The sequence below is a fragment of the Zalophus californianus genome, chromosome 11 (assembly GCF_009762305.2).
Source record: "Zalophus californianus isolate mZalCal1 chromosome 11, mZalCal1.pri.v2, whole genome shotgun sequence".
NCBI lineage: Eukaryota > Metazoa > Chordata > Mammalia > Carnivora > Otariidae > Zalophus > Zalophus californianus.
In genome coordinates, this window is record NC_045605.1 from 31,925,871 (window position 1) to 31,943,438 (window position 17,568).

The following is a 17,568-nucleotide window of genomic DNA, read 5'->3' on the forward strand; positions in this document are numbered from 1 at the left end:
CCACCCCACTGCTTGCAGGGAGCTTATTTCTGGAAAGTACATTCAATCCTGTGCCTCTATTAGTCAGAGTTTTTTACGGATGGCACATGCCATAGTCTTGTCTTTTCAACAGAGTAGTGATTTTCCTTGGGTGAGCAAATCTGAATTTCCAAGAATGTGGAAAAGCAATCAAAATAAGTGTGATTTTGGATAAGTAAGCTTTATGCCCACATAGTAAGACCTTTTGCTATCACTAAGCAATTTTGTATATAATTTATTTAGAATGTTTAGAATACTTAAAGGGATATTAATCTCAGCATTTATAAGCCATTTTACTAGATTACAGAAGATACCACCGGTTTAGAAAGATTATATTAGCCAGAATCAGAAACTTGTCTTATTATGGTGCTGCATTTGGGAGAATAAGATTTACTACCTTTGTAATTACATCTTGATATGTCTAAAAAAAGCTTCAATGATTAAATGTATAAATGGGGGAATTTTATCAATTTTATGAAAATATAAAGTGAAAATGACATTTTCAAAAATTAGGACAATCATCCATAAAATAAGATCTGTACATAAAAATAGGCTGAAAAAAATAAAGCTTAATATAAAATAATAAAAATAAAACTTAAAACTAAGGTTAAGATTTATAACTTCAAGCACTACATATTAATAAAGCAAACATAATTATAATATTATTTTCTATGATCAAAATCTCCCCTTAGGCAATAAAAGCCTATTGGCACTATGAGCAACAATAAGAGCAAATGTGTGTTGAGCACACAAACTTCATGGAAAGCCTATACTGAGTACTAAGAAAAAGGGAACAAGTGTTCTGTCACAAGTTGCTCAGAGAACTAAGCAGGATACTAAAACACTATACCAAAAGACAAAATGTGAGAAATGACACAAACACAAGGACTCTAGGATAGCTGTTTTACTGAAAAACACACCATTTTGTAATTACAAATGGTGGCATGGTGATGTTTCAGGTGGCTAAGGCCAAGAGAAAGCAGATTTCTAGAAGAGTCTTTATGGCATGAAGAAGTGTATTCCCCCTCCATCACAGCATGAGTACATGTGATAACTTTCTTATTCAAATTTCCTAGTTATGATAGAAACCCTACTTCCCAGAAGTGCATTAAAGATCAAATATATTCTCACTGACTTCACCATGTCCCCATTTAGAGCCTTACTCAAAACCATATATAGGTTCAGTTGTTTCCTAAGGATTACTCCTTGAGCAGGTTCATTTGAGGTTGAAAGAACTATACACTATATATGAAAAATGAAACCAATATTAGGAAGCACATTTCAAAATCTACTCAAATGCAAATTATATAATATATTGCTCTTTAGGTAATTGTTTAGAATGAACATTTGGTGCTTATCTGTTGGTTATTATTTCTGTGATTAGATACAAATGGGCAATGGTAGATTTTATATTAATCACTTTCCTTGATCTGCAATAAAGAAATGCAAGAATAAAAACTGAAAATAATTTTTAAGGTCTTTAACATTAAGAGTATTTTAAATCATGTTTTTTCTTTTGATAATTTCTGAAATTAATTGCTAGGAAGCATTTCATTCAGTTAAAATAATAGGCTTTTTCATACACTCAATATTTATGACTTTCAAATGAGTACTTTCCTAGTTTTTATCTTTATTCCATTCTAAATTGCATTGTATTAGCAATTTAAAAGTCAGGGTTATTGTTAATCCTATTTTAAAAATAAATTTAGACATCATGAGAGAGAGTCAATGAGTTAAATAAAACTTGAAATTGCTTTAGAAGATATACACATAACCTTAGAAACAAATACACAAAATAATTTTTATATGTCAAATAATCTGATCATGTAGAGTATATGAAAAAGAAAATACCTTAAAATAACCAAGGGTAAAAGGTGGCAAGAAGGTGGCAGATGATTAAAGAGCATTTAGAATGAGATGGAAAATACATAAAATGTGTTTATTAAGAATGCTTTAATACTAAGGATTCAGTAGTTCTACAGTGAGACAATAGGTTTTCCTATATATCCCACGTGTTACGACAATGTCCTTATACATCACACTCTTGGGCACAATCTCCTAAAACCAGCACAAAGTATTCATGTCTTCAGTCTTGTCACTGGAACAGGGAAACTAAAATAAAGAAACTCTCTACTGCCATTAAAAACATTTAAAAAATCAAACTATATATCAACTGCTTCAATTCTCTTCCTGGAAAAAAGCAAGGTACATACCTATAAGTAAATAAACATCAAACAAAAATTAATTTTGGTTACTATAACACCAGTTACTAGTGGCTTTGACTTGAGCAACTTCTTGGAATAAAAATTTTAAATTTGTTTAAATGTCAGATCAATGATATGTTACTACTATTTTTCCAGAATTAACTCTTAATACCACATAAAACCTTTGGATTAAAAAAAAATCTGTGATAAAATTTTAAATAATTATTAAAACAACTTACTTTCTTCTTTCTTGCTAATAATGGCAGGCAGGGTGTAAATCTAAAAAACAAAGGAAGTCTAATCAGTTAATGACCCTGCACAGAAGCAGGTTATGTCGGTACAATGATACACAAAGGGAGTATATTGATTTCAAGGTCCTACAATTGGTGCATCCATAGGGCCAACTCCTTACCCTGTCAACCTACCTTGTTTCCCACTTCCTTCCATCATGGCTGTCTGTTTAGCCCTGAGCAAGGTTCTATCCCTTTCATCTGATTTATATATCTCATTCTATTACCTGACATGATGCACAGAAGGTATCCTTTCTTAAGGATCTCATGAATTTTCTCAGGTTACTCCTTCCTCAAATTATCTCCTTAGTGTTTTGTTCTCAACATGTAGAGCCCTAACTTGTAGCTGAGCTGTCACACCATCTCCTAAATCTGCTCTAGGTCAGGGCTTACCTCACAACTATTAGCAGCAAAGAGTCAAATCATTTTGTTTTAATTTTCAACTTTTAATTGGCAGATATTTTTATAAGTTATAATAAAATAAAATATAATAAACATAAAGAATAGATGCAAAGTCCAAATTTTTTATTATTAAACTCAATAGATAAAAAATGACTTCTCCAAATTGCTATAAAATTTTCCAGATGCTTAATCATAATTTCTGCACTCAGTTTATTGTGGACTGGTAACAGTTTGAGGGATGGCCTCAAAGTCTAGGGACCACACTTTATATGTGTGTTGTTGCATAGGTACTTTGCACAAGGCTGTTTACAGATTCTTTGCCAACTAAAGGATAGTTCTCAAGGGACAGAACAGGGCCTCCTATTTTTCTGTGTGCTCATACCTCCAACCATCCAATGCAGTGTTCTTCACAAAGAAAACAGACAGACAGTGATCAATGATTTATTCCCTTTTTTACATAAGCCTCCCTAATAATTTTAAGTAAATTATCATGCCCACATTGAAATAACTACTAAAACAGAGGAGATATGGATGGAAGGGAAAATGTCAAGCCACAAGGCAGTTTGACCAAATGAGACTTATTTTTTTTAAGATTTATTTATTTATTTTGGAGGGAGGGGCAGAGGGAGAGAAAAAAAAAATCTCAAGCAGACTCCCTGCTGAGTGCAGAGGCAGATGCAGGGCTCAATCTCAAGACCCTGAGATAATGACCTGAGCTGAAATCAAGAGTTGGATGCTTAACTGACTGAGCCACCCAGGTGCCCCACCACATGAGACTTTTAAATAATGATATAGACCACAGGATTAGTTCTTACCCTGAACGTTTGCTCATCACACTGATCATGAAGCCTAGCGCAGGCCTTGCAAAGAGTGGGGACTCAACTATTAACTCAATAAAATAATCCAATCAGCACAGCCAAGTTAGTGGTAAGTAATTTGTTAAAAAGTAATCTTAGGATTTCACTCATATGTGGAACATAAGGAAGAGCATAGAGGACCACAGGGTAAAGGGAGGGAAAACTGAAGGGGGGAAAATCAGAGAGGGAGACAAACCATGAGAGACTCTGGACTCCAGGAAAAAATCTGAGGGTTTCAGAGGGGAGGAGGGTAGGGGCATGGGGTAGCTGTGAGATGGGCATTAAGGAGAGCACGTGATGTGATGAACCACTGAGTGTTATACTAATGAATCATTGAACACTACATAAAAAACTAATGATGTACTGTATGGTGGCTAACTTAACATAATAAAAAAAGAAAAGAAAAGAAAAAAAAGTAATTTTAGGTTTAAATCTGGAAGTCCCCCTGCGAAACAAATTAGAAAGTTACAGTGAGTGAGACAACACTAGAAAAACAGTAAGAGTCTCTACTCTGATTGCTATATTAATATTTTCAAATATAATGCAGACATAAAAAAAATTCTGATGTAGTTTCTAATTAGAACAATAAAACCTAAATTATAGAATGTGTCAATATTCTTACCGGTTCTTTACCATCCATGGCTTCAAGCCAGAGTTTCCGATTAGCTTCTGAGAATGCCTGCAATGTGATGATTCCATGTCTGTTAAAAACAAATATTTTATATATTCAATTTATTCCTGTTATGTCTTTATACATTTATTATTTTTTGTGTTCTTAAAGGTAAAGGTAAAACTTGAAGAAAAAGCAGGAAAGAAAAAAAATGAAAAGAGAAAAAGGAAAAAGAAAGAAGAAAAAAAATAATTTAAAGAATGAAAAGAAAAAGACTGATTTATAGCTACCTTTCAGAAAAATCACTGGGGGGACACATACACATATACATACACACAAACAAATATTTTTTAATTCTAATGGTTGCAGGTAGTAAAATCATTGGTTTAGGTATAACTGCCTGAAGGAGGCTAGTTTCAAACTATTTCCTCCGAAATGACCAAAAAAGATGACAAAGTTACATTCACCAAAGTTCAGGACCACCTAAATGTTCTACAGTATGAGAATGATTAATATTATGACCCAATGTGTTACAATCTAGTCACCAAAAATAATTACAAAGAGTATATAGTCATATGAAAAGTTTCATACCATAATTAGCTATTAAAAAGACACTAAACCAAAGTGTTTATACCATGATCACAATATTAAAATTAATTCATTTAAAAACCATTCTTTCCCATGTACCCATTCTGAAATAGTTAGTTGAGGATGTACTTCAAGAGAGAAAGAGTGAGCAAAGGGAAGGAAGAAAGCAATGTAAGATAGATAAAGACATGAAATTCAGAAATAGTTAAATCAACCTGGTTAACTGTACAGATTGTCCAGAAAATAAATTTAAACAGGACATTAGAGGGCACCTGGGTGGCTTAGTTGGTTAAGCGACTGCCTTCGGCTCAGGTCATGATCCTGGAGTCCCTGGATTGAGTCCCGCATTGGGCTCCCTGCTCAGCAGGGAGTCTGCTTCTCCCTCTGACCCTGCCCCCTCTCATGTGCTCACTCTCTCTCACTCTCTCTCTCAAATAAGTAAATAAAATCTTTAAAAATAAATAAATAAACAGGACATCAGAGGACTCTGTGAAAAGGTACACTGAGGAGGAAATTTCAGTTAAATACTGTATGATTGAAACCTGGTATGACTTAAAACTGTGATGAAGGCATATTATCTCTTGTGTAAGCAGGAAAACAGATCACTGGAATGACAGGAACAGGAAAAATGTATATGAAGATCAAGACCATTTGATCTTGGAGAGTCTAAGCCAGCATCAACTAAAATAATAAGATAATTTTTGGGGCTATTTATTATGTGCCAGGCACTATGTTATAAATGTGTCTCCTTTTTTTATCTAATTTAATCCTTATAGGAACCCTTTGAGGTGGGTACTTATTATCCTTATTTTACAAATGAGACAACCAAAGCACAATTTAACAATGTGTCCCAGGGTTACGGAACTAAAAAGTGCTGAAATAAAGAAAAATCACTAGCATGTTGGCATCTGTCTAGATAGAAAATCCAGAAGTTCCTACCACAAAACTATTAAAATCAGTAAGGAGCTCAACAACTATGCTGGATATAGATTAATATATTAAAAAGATGAATAGCCTTTCAATACAGGAGTCTCAACCATTTGGAAAAAATATACTAATGAATTCTATTCAAAATTGCAATAAAATGAAAACACTCAAGAATAAATCTTAAAAAAATATAAAATCTTCAAAGAGAGTTCAACTCTCCATCAATTAATTAATAACTTTAATGCTATTCCAGTCAAAAATCCCAAAGGATTTTTTTGGAAAGAAGGATAAATGTAATAAGTGGATCCATAAAATCTAAGAACATAGGGCCAAAATATTTAACACAATTTTAAAGAAGCATAAAAAACAGGGGCCTTGCCCTACTAAGTAGTTTACAAGCTACATGTATGTAAACTATAGTATATACAGTACACATTTTATATAGTGCACACACACAAAGCTAGACTATTGAGAAAAGTATGGTAGTAATGCAGGGGAAGAAAAATAGATCATGGAATAGAAGAGAGATCAAGAAGTATACCCATTCTTATTGAGTTTCTGTTCTTCTTATATTGATACAAGAAAAAAAAAAAAGAGCTAAAAATCCCCACTAGGTTATAAACTCGCATGCACAACATTTATGTCTCTCCCACTATTCTGTGGCTAAGAATGTCCAGAACGGTGCTCTGCACAGAGCAGGCACTGAATTTCACTGGCTGAAGGAAACTTATGGCATTTCCAGCGGTGTCTTATTACTCCTTGGAAGCAAAGGCCACCAGGCTTCAAAAGTCCACAAAAAAGCTTATCCAGGAGTGGTAAACAATATTGTCAGAATCATTCATAGTGATGGGAACTCAAATCCACCACACATCACCTAATGCAGTCATTTATGTTAATTCCCCGAATTCTTCTTTGAGTGATGTTGCTTTTTGCTAGCATCCTTTGTCTGATTTATTTTTTTGAAAGCATAGTGCAATATATATTTGTTGAATAAATACATAAAAGAATGAAACAAACATGCATACTGTTTTTAAAGACTGAAAAACAAGTACTTGTATGCTGTTTCATATTTATATCTAAACATAGAAACAAATAATTTAGCTTATTAAAAAATATAAAGTGAAAAGAAAACCTCAAACCTTTCAACTACTTCTATGTCAAAGCAGAATCGTTTGTCAATTGAATCTGTCTTTCGTCGGATACAAGATTTCAATTTAAACATTTCTGGTGAACCAGTAACAAGGCCATTCTGAAACAAGAAGGAGAACACATTATTGACATGACAACAAGGGCAACTGGAAAATACTAAATATGCCAACTAAGGTTGCTGCACCAAAATGTCAAGTACAGGTTATGTATAAAGGTCATAAATCACATCTTGTCCTCTGAGTACAGACTTTTTGCCTAATGTTAACTGCTCATTTATAATGCAATTCATAAATTAATCACATACCCATTTTTTTCTTTATTTATTTTTATTATTATTATGTTATGTTAATCACCATACATTACATCATTAGTTTTTTTTATTTTTTATTGTTATGTTAATCACCATACATTACATCATTTGTTTTGGTGTAGTGTTCCATGATTCATTGTTCACATATAACACCCAGTGCTCCTAATACCCATCACCAGGCTAACCCATCACCCCACCCCCTCCCCTCTAGAACCCTCAGTTTGTTTCTCAGAGCCCATCATACACATTTTAATTAAAGAATTCTGTAGCATGCCTATCTAGTAGTCTTAAACATATTTACTTATGTTAAATTGCACCACAATGTACATTCTTTAGAACTTCTGATTTAGAAAAAGTGTGAAATCATAGTTAACCATAATGTCACAATTAGATATACAGAGCTTGTCAGGATACAACACTGTTGCTTTGGCATCAAAATGCCCTAGGTTGCTAAGAGATTAATATTGTTCATTTGTGTGTGTGTGTGAGCATGAGAGCAAGTATGTATACACACGTGCATGTGTGTTTGTGCATTAGAGCCTTACAGCATTAAACGGTAATTGGCTCAAAGTCTCAGGAGAGCTACCAAAATAATATATTTCTAGTACTTGTTATAAATGTACTGCTATCATACACACCGCATGACTGCTTTGCTGGTAACCAATTGCTACTCTGCTACTAAACCATATCTCTTTGGGAGGATCCAACATAAGCTCGAGTCATAAGAATTCTCTTCTATACCTGAGACACCAGTCACCTTAAGGGGAGTATTTACCTAATGTCTGGTTAATTCTACTATCTTTGGTTACTAAGATCATAGATTTATTAACAGAACTTTGGCTTGGGTCTATTTGCTAATAGCTCACTGACCGTCAAATAAGCTGACTTTTAGGCAACATCTTTTATTATGAAACCTTTGTAGTACACACACTAGGCATGATTAATAGCACTTCTCATGATGGTAGGAACTGAAGGTTTCTTTTGCTCTGGTATGTTCTCCTTTATATTATGTCTCTCCATTTGAATTATTAGACTCTATCGAATGCCCAAGCACAATAAGTTTCAGCTGATGTATTTGAGTATATATCTAAGTTAGATCAGCATTTACCTCTGCTCTGATCTATACCACAAATTACCTGGGTGAGTCACTTACTTTCTACCACCTTGATTTTCTAATCTGTTAAAGTAAGGCTGGACTAAATAATCTTTAGGATAACTCTCAGCTCTAGGATTCTTAGATGATGGTTCAATTACCTGATATCTTAAGTTCAGTCACTTGCCATATTCATATCATAATTCACAAAAAGATTATACACTATATACAATAAAGATGTTGTACTCTGTGGCACTTCCTCATGCAATGTACACTTTGTTCCATACTGTTCACTAACCATGCAAGACATCCAGTGACCAATTTACTTTTGGAGTAAATGGGTATCAACTGATTTCTTCTGAATGCTGGCCAGCATTTCAGTAAACAGTACACAGTGTAGAAGAGGAAGAGGCATACAGGGGCAAAAGGCAACCTCCCACAAAGGTGACCTGGAGGAAAGATGCAGAGTCCTCGAGCCTGGTCCAGCCACCAGGAGTCTCTGCTAAGGTGCCAGCCAACTAACAGCATAAACAACTCAGTGCCAGGGATGTAAGAAGAGACATCTAACATCTAATTTAACATCTAACATTTAACTCAACTGTTTATAAACATTCCATGGTAAGGTAAAGGAAAATCCTGGCTGCTCTTTTTAAGTCATCAAGATCACTGAAGTTAGAGAAAACTTTTTCAACTTTTCAATTTTTAAAAACTGTTTACATGACAGACTATGGACTCTGAGAAACAAACTGAGGGTTCTGGAGGGGAGGGGGATGGGGGATGGGTTAGCCTGGTGATGGGTATTAAAGAGGGCACGTACTGCATGGAGCACTGGGTGTTATACGCAAACAATGAATCATGGAACACTACATCAAAAACTAATGATGTAATGTATGGTGATTAACATAACATAATAAAATAAAATTAAAGAAAAGAAAAGCAAGAAAATATTTTATTTATTTATTTATTTATTTTTTACTTCCATTACTTATCTAATAAGTTCAGATTTAAAAAAAGAAGAAGAAGAAAACTCACCATTTTCCCACTGGATTTCATTTCTGAAACACTCATTGTAAATGTTTTACTTCCCTTATCATATGTACAATAATGTTTAATCCATGTAAAACCAAGTGGTCCTGATGTAAGGAAACAAACATTACAGATTGTTAATAAATGATTTGTGACTATGTTTGTACAGTTTTTGATGCTACGAGACACAAGTGAACGTCTCCACAGGCCATGCTGGTTTAGAATATTTACTGTGAGAAAGGCCAGTGTGAAGGGCGAGTTGTATGGGGCATAACGTCTGGGAATCAAACAACTTGGCTCTGCTTGCTTGTAGCACCAGCGTGCTCCCCTGTAACTCAAGAGTCACTTTGGATACGAATTTCAGTTATCTCCTCAGTAAAAGTGGCATACCTTACATTCCCAAGAGGTAGCAAGAACGAGAAACAGCCTATAACTGATCTCCTTACTTCTATCCTTTGTCCTTTATTCTTAAAACTGTCAGAAATACTCTACTAAATACTAAATACAGAAATACTCTACTAAATACTCTACTAAAAATTTAACCAGTTAATTTCATCCTCTTTGTTCAAAACCTCCTTCCCCACTTCACTCCAGGTAAAAACCAAAGAGCCCATTACTATACACAATGCCCACATGCTCTGGCCCCTCATTACTGATCTCACCTCACATCTTACTACCTTCTGCCTCATCCACATTGCTCTAGTTACACAGCCCCCCCGCCCCTTGCTGATCCTTGAACACAGGGAACGCACTTCTGCCCCAGGGCATTTGTACATCCTGTTCCCCCAGCCTGGACTATTTTTCCTTCAGATATCTGCACGGCTTACTTTGTCACTTCTCCAGGTCTTTTCCTAAATGACATCTTTACAATATGGCCTTTCCTACAGAGGTGTCTAACATCTCGGCACCCTCACCTTAGTATTTCCTATCTCTTTCTTTCTTTATTTTCTTCTTAGCAGTTACCACTGTCTAAAATAGGATAAATTTTATGAATTCTATTTATTGTCTGTTTCTGCCACTAGACTCTAAGGCTCTATGAGAGCAGGAACATGTGATGCTCTGCTCACTAGTATATTCTTAATCCTTAAAACAGGGCCAGATATTAGCTGTCACTCAATCAATTCTTGACAAATGAATGAAGAAATGAATCATTTATCTTTCTAGACTTCACTGACCTTGGAGTTATTTCTTCTTACCACTAGTCTGAAAATAAGTGAACTCAAAAAACTCCTTAAAGTGAAAATAACTTTTACTTCCCATTTTAAAATAAAGTTATATATATATAGTGCTCATTTCCCCCTATAAATACTGTGCAACTCTTTCCCATAGCATACCACATTATTTTCCTATATTCTCCTTAAGGAATTAGATGCTGCTGCTTCACCAGGGAATAGGGATGCATAGTAAGTTCAATTTTTCCATGACCAAGGTAAACCCTCAGTCTTCCCAGAGGGAAGCCAATTATCCTGCATCTATATGCCACGGTGGGCTCCTGAGTGGGTTGAAAATGGAGTTTGTTTTTTACACAACTCCTCCATCTAGGGTCCCATCCTGCTTAATATCTGCATCCTTCTAGCAACAATTATGTACAATCTTATTGCTAGCTTGGTTTCATAACCATGTATTTAAAAAGCAAGAGACTGTAATGTAAAAATGTACTACTTGAGAAAAGCTATATGAGGCATTTGAATTTTTTTCTGTAATAACAGTGCCCTTGGTGTCATATTTAGCTTAAAATACTTAACCCCAGATCTCAAAATTATAGGGTACAGCTATAACTCTGTAATCACAAAGGATTATTATAATAAACTTCAATTCTGTTTTAGGGCCATTTGATACTATAATACTTAAGCATACTTGTTGATTAATTCTGTTACATGCAGTATAAAACACTTGAAGGCTTAGAGCTGATTAGTGGAAAGTGGCTGGATGAAAATCCTTATAGTGACTTTATTAACTTAGGAAGAAATTTATAAAGGAACATTAGCAATAATTTTTATTTTTAATTTTTTTAATTTTTTTTTAATTTAAATTCAATTAGCACTGGGTGTTATATGCAACTAATGAATCACTGAACATTGTATCAAAAACTAATGATGTAATACTATATGTTGGCTAACTGAACTTAAGCAAAAATTTTTAAATAAAGCTGCCGCAATGCTCTGATGATATTTTAGATCTAAGTTGTTTTTTTCTTGCCTCCATCTTAAATTCAGAACCTCACGCATTTAATCTTCAGGTTTGTGGTACACACATGGTACTTCCTTTAAAGTTGCTTGACACTAGACCAGGGCAGATGTTCCTAGACAAGAAATTCTGAGGTCCCTACAAAAAAGTGTGGGAAAATAAAAATTTATTTTATCTCTAAAGCTGCAAAATAAAAGAAGTTTAGGGGCTCCTGGGTGGTGTAGTCAGTTAAGCGTGGGACTCTTGGACGGCTCAGGTAGTGATCTCAGGGTCCTGGGACTGAGACCCATGTCAGGCTCCATGCTGCACATGGAATCAGCTTGAGATTCTCTCTCTCCTCTTCCTCAGCCTCTTACCCTCCCCCGGCATGCTCTCCCTCTCTCTAAAATAAATAAATAAATCTTTAAAAATAAATGAATAAAATAAGTTTAATTATCTTACCCAGTAATCACCTGAGGTTGCTGAGATGATATTTGTGGAATGGGAGGAAATAACATTCACTAAATACCTACTAAGTGTCCACATTTTATCTAGAAACTTTTTAAGTCAAATATTATATGAGATTCATGTGCTACTTACCGCCCTGAGAAGGCAGGTTAAGTCAGACATTATAAAGAGCATTTTACATAAAAGAAAATATACCCTAAGAGCTGGAGATGGGTACTACTTTCTCCATCAATAGGCATGTGATTGGAGTTGTTCTTTTTAGAGGAATAAAACTTCTCAACAGTTGTTTTAAGAATCTAATGAGATAAATATAAATTGCATGGAACAGTAAATGTTCATGGTAAATATTATTCACCACTACTGACAATAGAGACATTTTACATATATCACCTCTATTCTTGCAACATCATTACTAGATAGGTATGAATATCTTTCTTTTATAAATGAGGATACTGAGCTCAGAGAACTGTTTGTCCAGAATCACCCAGTAACAGGTTGCAGGCATGGAATTCCACCTCTTCCATGCTCTTTCTGTTTAAAATGAAGTCTATTTTAACTGCCCTACGATCCAGCAACTGCACTACTAGGTATTTACCCAAAGATAAAAGAATACAGATTCGAAGGGGTACATGAACCCTGATGTTTACAGCAGCATTATGAACAATAGCCACACTATGGAAACAGCCCAAGTGTCCATCAATTGATGAATGGATAAAGAAGATATATATATAATGGAATACTACTCAGCCATCAAAAAATGAAATATTGCCATTTGCAGAGTTGTGGCTAGAGCTAGAGTGTATTATGCTAAGTGAAATAAGTCAGTCAGAGAAAAACAAATACCATATGATCTCACTCATATGTGGAATTTAAGAAAGAAAACAGATGGACATATGGGAAGTGGGGGGAGGAGAAAAGGAAACAAGCCATAAGAGACTCTTAGGACAGAGAACAAACTGAGGGTTGACAGAGGTAGGTGGGTAGAGGAGGGGCTAGATGGGCAATGGGTATTAAGGAGGGCCCTTGTCATGATGAGCACTGGGTGTTGTATGTTAGTGATGAATTACTGAATTCTACTCCTGAAACCAATACTGCACTGTATGTTAACTAAAACTTAAATAATAAATAAATAAAATGAAGTCTATTAGAATGCAATTTATTTTTTTTAAGATTTTATTTATTTATTTGACAGAGAGAGATATTGCAAGAGAGGGAACACAGGCAGGCGGACTGGTAGAGGGAAAAGCAGGCTTCCCGCGGAGCAGGGAGCCCAGTGTGGGGCTCGATCCCAGGATCCTGGGATCATGACCTGAGCCAAAGGCAGAAGCTTAACGACTGAACCACCCAGGCTCCCCTAGAATGCAATTTAATGTATGCCTAGAAGTGGGTAACATAAAAACCACATATCCAGATAAAGTGGAGCTCTGTGTCCAAACTGCAATGATCTGCTACTATTACCCCATCACATCCACCTTCATTTATCAATTTATAGTTCTGATATTTATTATTGATCTCTGGTTACTAATTGCACGAGTTTGTTTTATGCTTTCCACTACAGAATAAAGACCCTGGAGCCAAATTCTTTATGTCATCTTCTATTCCCCATAGAACTTATTAATTCAGTGATAGCAACAGTATAATCAATATGTTTTAGTGAGCTGGTCTGATTTTCTTATAAATGCTTTCAAAGACCAAGGGAAAAGGGGCTTCGGATATATGTCCCTCATATAAAGATAATTCCAAAGGGATACAAATCCATTCATTTTTCTTTTTAAATCTCCAGGCAATGGGAAGTGGGGAGATGATGAATAAGAAAAAGAGAGAAGGATTATACTAGGGCATGAGAGCACTTTTGAAGGTGATGAATGTGTTCATAGTGGTGATGGTTTCATAGGTCATATATATATATGGCAAAACTTAACAAAATATAATTTTAAATATTTACAATTCATTGTATGCCAATTGTACCTCACTAAAGCTGTAAAAACAATGCAGGTGAATATAGAGAAAATTGAGATGAAATTATCTTAGGAGTAGGAGGGCAACCTCAAAGGAGAAGATACTAAAGAGAGAGTCCAACTGTTCAAGTCTCAAAGGCCACACACCACTAAGGGGGCCATCACAGGAGGGGCACAACAAGCCAGCATTGTGGAGGGATGTGTCAGAAGCTCTGCAGAGGATGGATTACAGACAAGCAAACCCAGAGGCAGAAAGAGAGCAATTATGAGGCCAAGGAAAGACTGGAGATGAGAGAAGGTGTGGGTTCAAAGGTTATCAAGGAGATAAAATGGAGAAAGTTGGCCCTAGGTTACAGGGAGACACTGGAGTTAGGGAGTAAGGGATTTACCTCCAGTCTTTAGCCTAGGAAGGCGGGTAGTATCCCTTAGAAATTTCAAAGAAAAGGTCAGTGTCACATAGGGCTTTATAATCAGCTCAGACTGATCCAGAGGAGGATGTAGATCCATGTATGTTAAAACACAAGATACCAACATCAGATGGGTGCATAAAACACTGAATTTTGTGCACCCATGCAGTCCCCAAATTATTAAAGGGCCTGTGCTTATCTTCTGACCCAAATGTCCAAAAGCTGTAGAATGAGTAAGTAAACTACAGCACTATCCAATGGATGGACTCCCAAGTACCAAATAAACATGATATACTTGAAGATTAATATACAAAACAATTTTCTAGGCAATCCAAAGCTTTTTTCTTTAGAACAAAATATTGTGTACCACAAGGACTTCAGCAACTTTGTAACACTGGGGGATTAAAAAAAAAATCAAGAAATAAAATATTACTGAGTCTTAATGAATTAAAAAAAAAATCTTTAAGCAAGAGGATGGTACCTCCTCTACCACAAGCATGTTTGGACAAGCCTCTTTACCAACACATTTTTCTGCTCAGCAAAATATTTTATTGATCAAAATGCAATCTCCTTTCAATGTATCCTCAAACTGAGGTTTTCAAGTCTGAAACAGTTATTCAAAACAAGTATTTAAAAATTTTCTAAGTGTCCTGAGTCAAATCCATATACCCTGTTTGTGATCAGTGAATTAGGGTTTTTTTTTTTTTTCATGAAATTGTGGTGAAAGTGTTTTATTATGGTCTAATTACAGAATAGCTAGGCAGGTCATTAGATTTATTTTAACATCCAAAACCAGCAGACTGGTCAAAGTCAATACTGATGACAGAGAAAAATCCTGAAACCCAGATCTCCTGAGCCAGCAGCCCTCTATCATCTAATCCATACAGTAATAAATATTTGCTGAGTCTGTTGGATCAAATCATTATTTGCTTGTACACCGCTATCCAACAAATGAGCATCACCTGAGCATGTCAAAACATAAAATGTGCTGGCATTTTACTAATCATATTGCATTAATGTCAAAAACTTTCTCAGCCAACCCAGTATCTCTAGCTTTCCCATCTCAACCCTTTAAACTACAATATCTTACAAACTAACCAAAACAACTTCATTAATCTATCATCTACTGATATGGAGACTTCAGAGCAGCGCTACTCTATGTGTTTTTTGAGTCCCAATATATGAGAATAGTACAGAAAGTAAAAACAAGCATTTCAAAACTTTTACAATGTTTTGGCATTAGTGCAAAATCCAAGCATATGATTGTGTGTTTTATAAAGACACAGATCCATAATGGATTGGAAATAAAAACAACTGTTCCTTTAGCAAAACAGGATGAGACTGTGCATTAGAGCATATCTGGTTTGAAACAGTTAATTTAGTCAGACTGGTTCCACTCAATGCAAGTATCATGCAGAAAGAATCCTATTTATACAAGTTTGAATGGCTTTTTATTAATTTTTGTGAGAAAACTTTTTTAGTGTGAGCAATTATAATAGCGCCCTATCACTTCTGGTGCTTATTTCCTAACCTCAGGAAGTAAAAAGTGACAAACTGACATTACATAATTGCCAGTTTTACTCCTGAAAATGGGATGGAGCACAGAATTTAATGAAATAATGCTGTAGGAAGAGAAAGTATTATCATAGTCACCAGGATGATTCATACTGATAAAGGCTTTGAATTTCAATTTTCCATTAAAGTTCAAATTGAGATTAGCTATTACAATGAAATTCTAAAACTGAACTCATGTTACCGTATCATCACTGAAGGTTGTAAGTTCCAAGTTCAATAATATGCCAACTTGGAGATCCTGATGGCGAAATGTGGAAAAGCTTCCTCACTTTGATGGTGGTAGTGGGAGAGCAGACTAAATATGATAAAGCTGTAAGGAATTGCAGTCTTCCTATTTGAAGGAAAAAACACTAACCAAGTCAAATGTTAATCATAAGACTCATTAAGTTATGTCTTTGTGACTCACGTTTCTCCTGGACATAAAGGTAGCCTTCCATTGTCCACTGGCTGGGTGGTCTGTAATCTTGGTTGGCAGATTTCATTCTTTGCATCAACCGCTCTACCTCTTGTCGAGTACTTTCAAAATTATTCCTTGTCTTAAGTAAATAGAAACAACAATTTCATTCATTGTTTCCTACCAGTTTTGAGGAACTTCCAGTCTAAAATTTCAAAATGGCAAGTGGTGCAAAAGGATAACCTTGATTCTCTCAGCACTACTCACCACATCCGGGACCTTATACGTTGAGTCCTGTGGCTTTAGTGAATTGCTTTAGTGAAACATGAATGTGCACAGTGAAACACCACCTTCTGTGGTGTGCGTATGTGTATAATTTATTCCTATTTCCAACTCTAACATTATTACTTAGGGGACAAATCATAACATTTATAAATATAATATTTATGAAATAGAGTTTTATATTCACTAATACCTAACGTAAAAAGCAGATATATAGGGACTTATATTTCTTTCTTTTTTTTTCTGTGAATTGTTTTTTTTTATTTATTTTTTTATTATGTTATCTTAATCACCATACATTACATTGTTAGTTTTTGATGTAGTGTTCCATGATTCATTGCTTGCATATTTCTTTTGGGGGACAGAGACAAAATAAATTCACATACTTTTATGTGGCACTTAGCAAAAAAAAAAAGTTCATCACCCATATTCTTAAAACCTTTTAGAAGAAATATCATTTAGTTTGGTTTCCAGAAATAGTCATCATGAGTTTAGTGTATAAATTAACTCATAAAAATGAATGGGTTTGCTAGTTCTAACTTCTATTACAAAAAATAGTTTACTCACATTACAGCAAGTTTACTTAGGGGAAGATATAGAAAGCATAAGGCTTTTCTCAATCTCTTTTGCATTCCAGCCACATTATTTCAACAATTTGTTTGAAAGCAAGCAATATGTTTGGAAACAAAAATCACTACCACCCAACTCTAAAATTTGTTATGGCCCATAATAAAAGAACCGAATCCTGAAGTAAGTTAGGAAAATTTTCTTAATTGCCACTTTTGCTACTTAAGCTTTTTTTTTTCAAATTCTTTTAAACATAAGGACCATAAATTTTCCAATT

General features: G+C 35.0%; 1 protein-coding gene across 2 annotated transcripts in view; it reads right to left on the bottom strand.

Annotated features, from left to right (window-relative positions):
• Window positions 1–17,568, bottom strand: part of ARHGAP42 (Rho GTPase activating protein 42) — a 307,182-nt gene that overhangs the window by 48,629 nt on the left and 240,985 nt on the right. For both annotated transcript variants that reach the window (XM_035723017.1, XM_027580564.2), the window contains exons 8-12: window positions 16,455–16,584; window positions 9,481–9,581; window positions 7,036–7,145; window positions 4,394–4,472; window positions 2,462–2,501 (exon numbers count right to left, since the gene is read on the bottom strand). In XM_035723017.1, coding sequence (XP_035578910.1) covers window positions 2,462–2,501; window positions 4,394–4,472; window positions 7,036–7,145; window positions 9,481–9,581; window positions 16,455–16,584 — 460 coding nt within the window. The remainder of the gene's footprint in view (window positions 1–2,461; window positions 2,502–4,393; window positions 4,473–7,035; window positions 7,146–9,480; window positions 9,582–16,454; window positions 16,585–17,568) is intronic.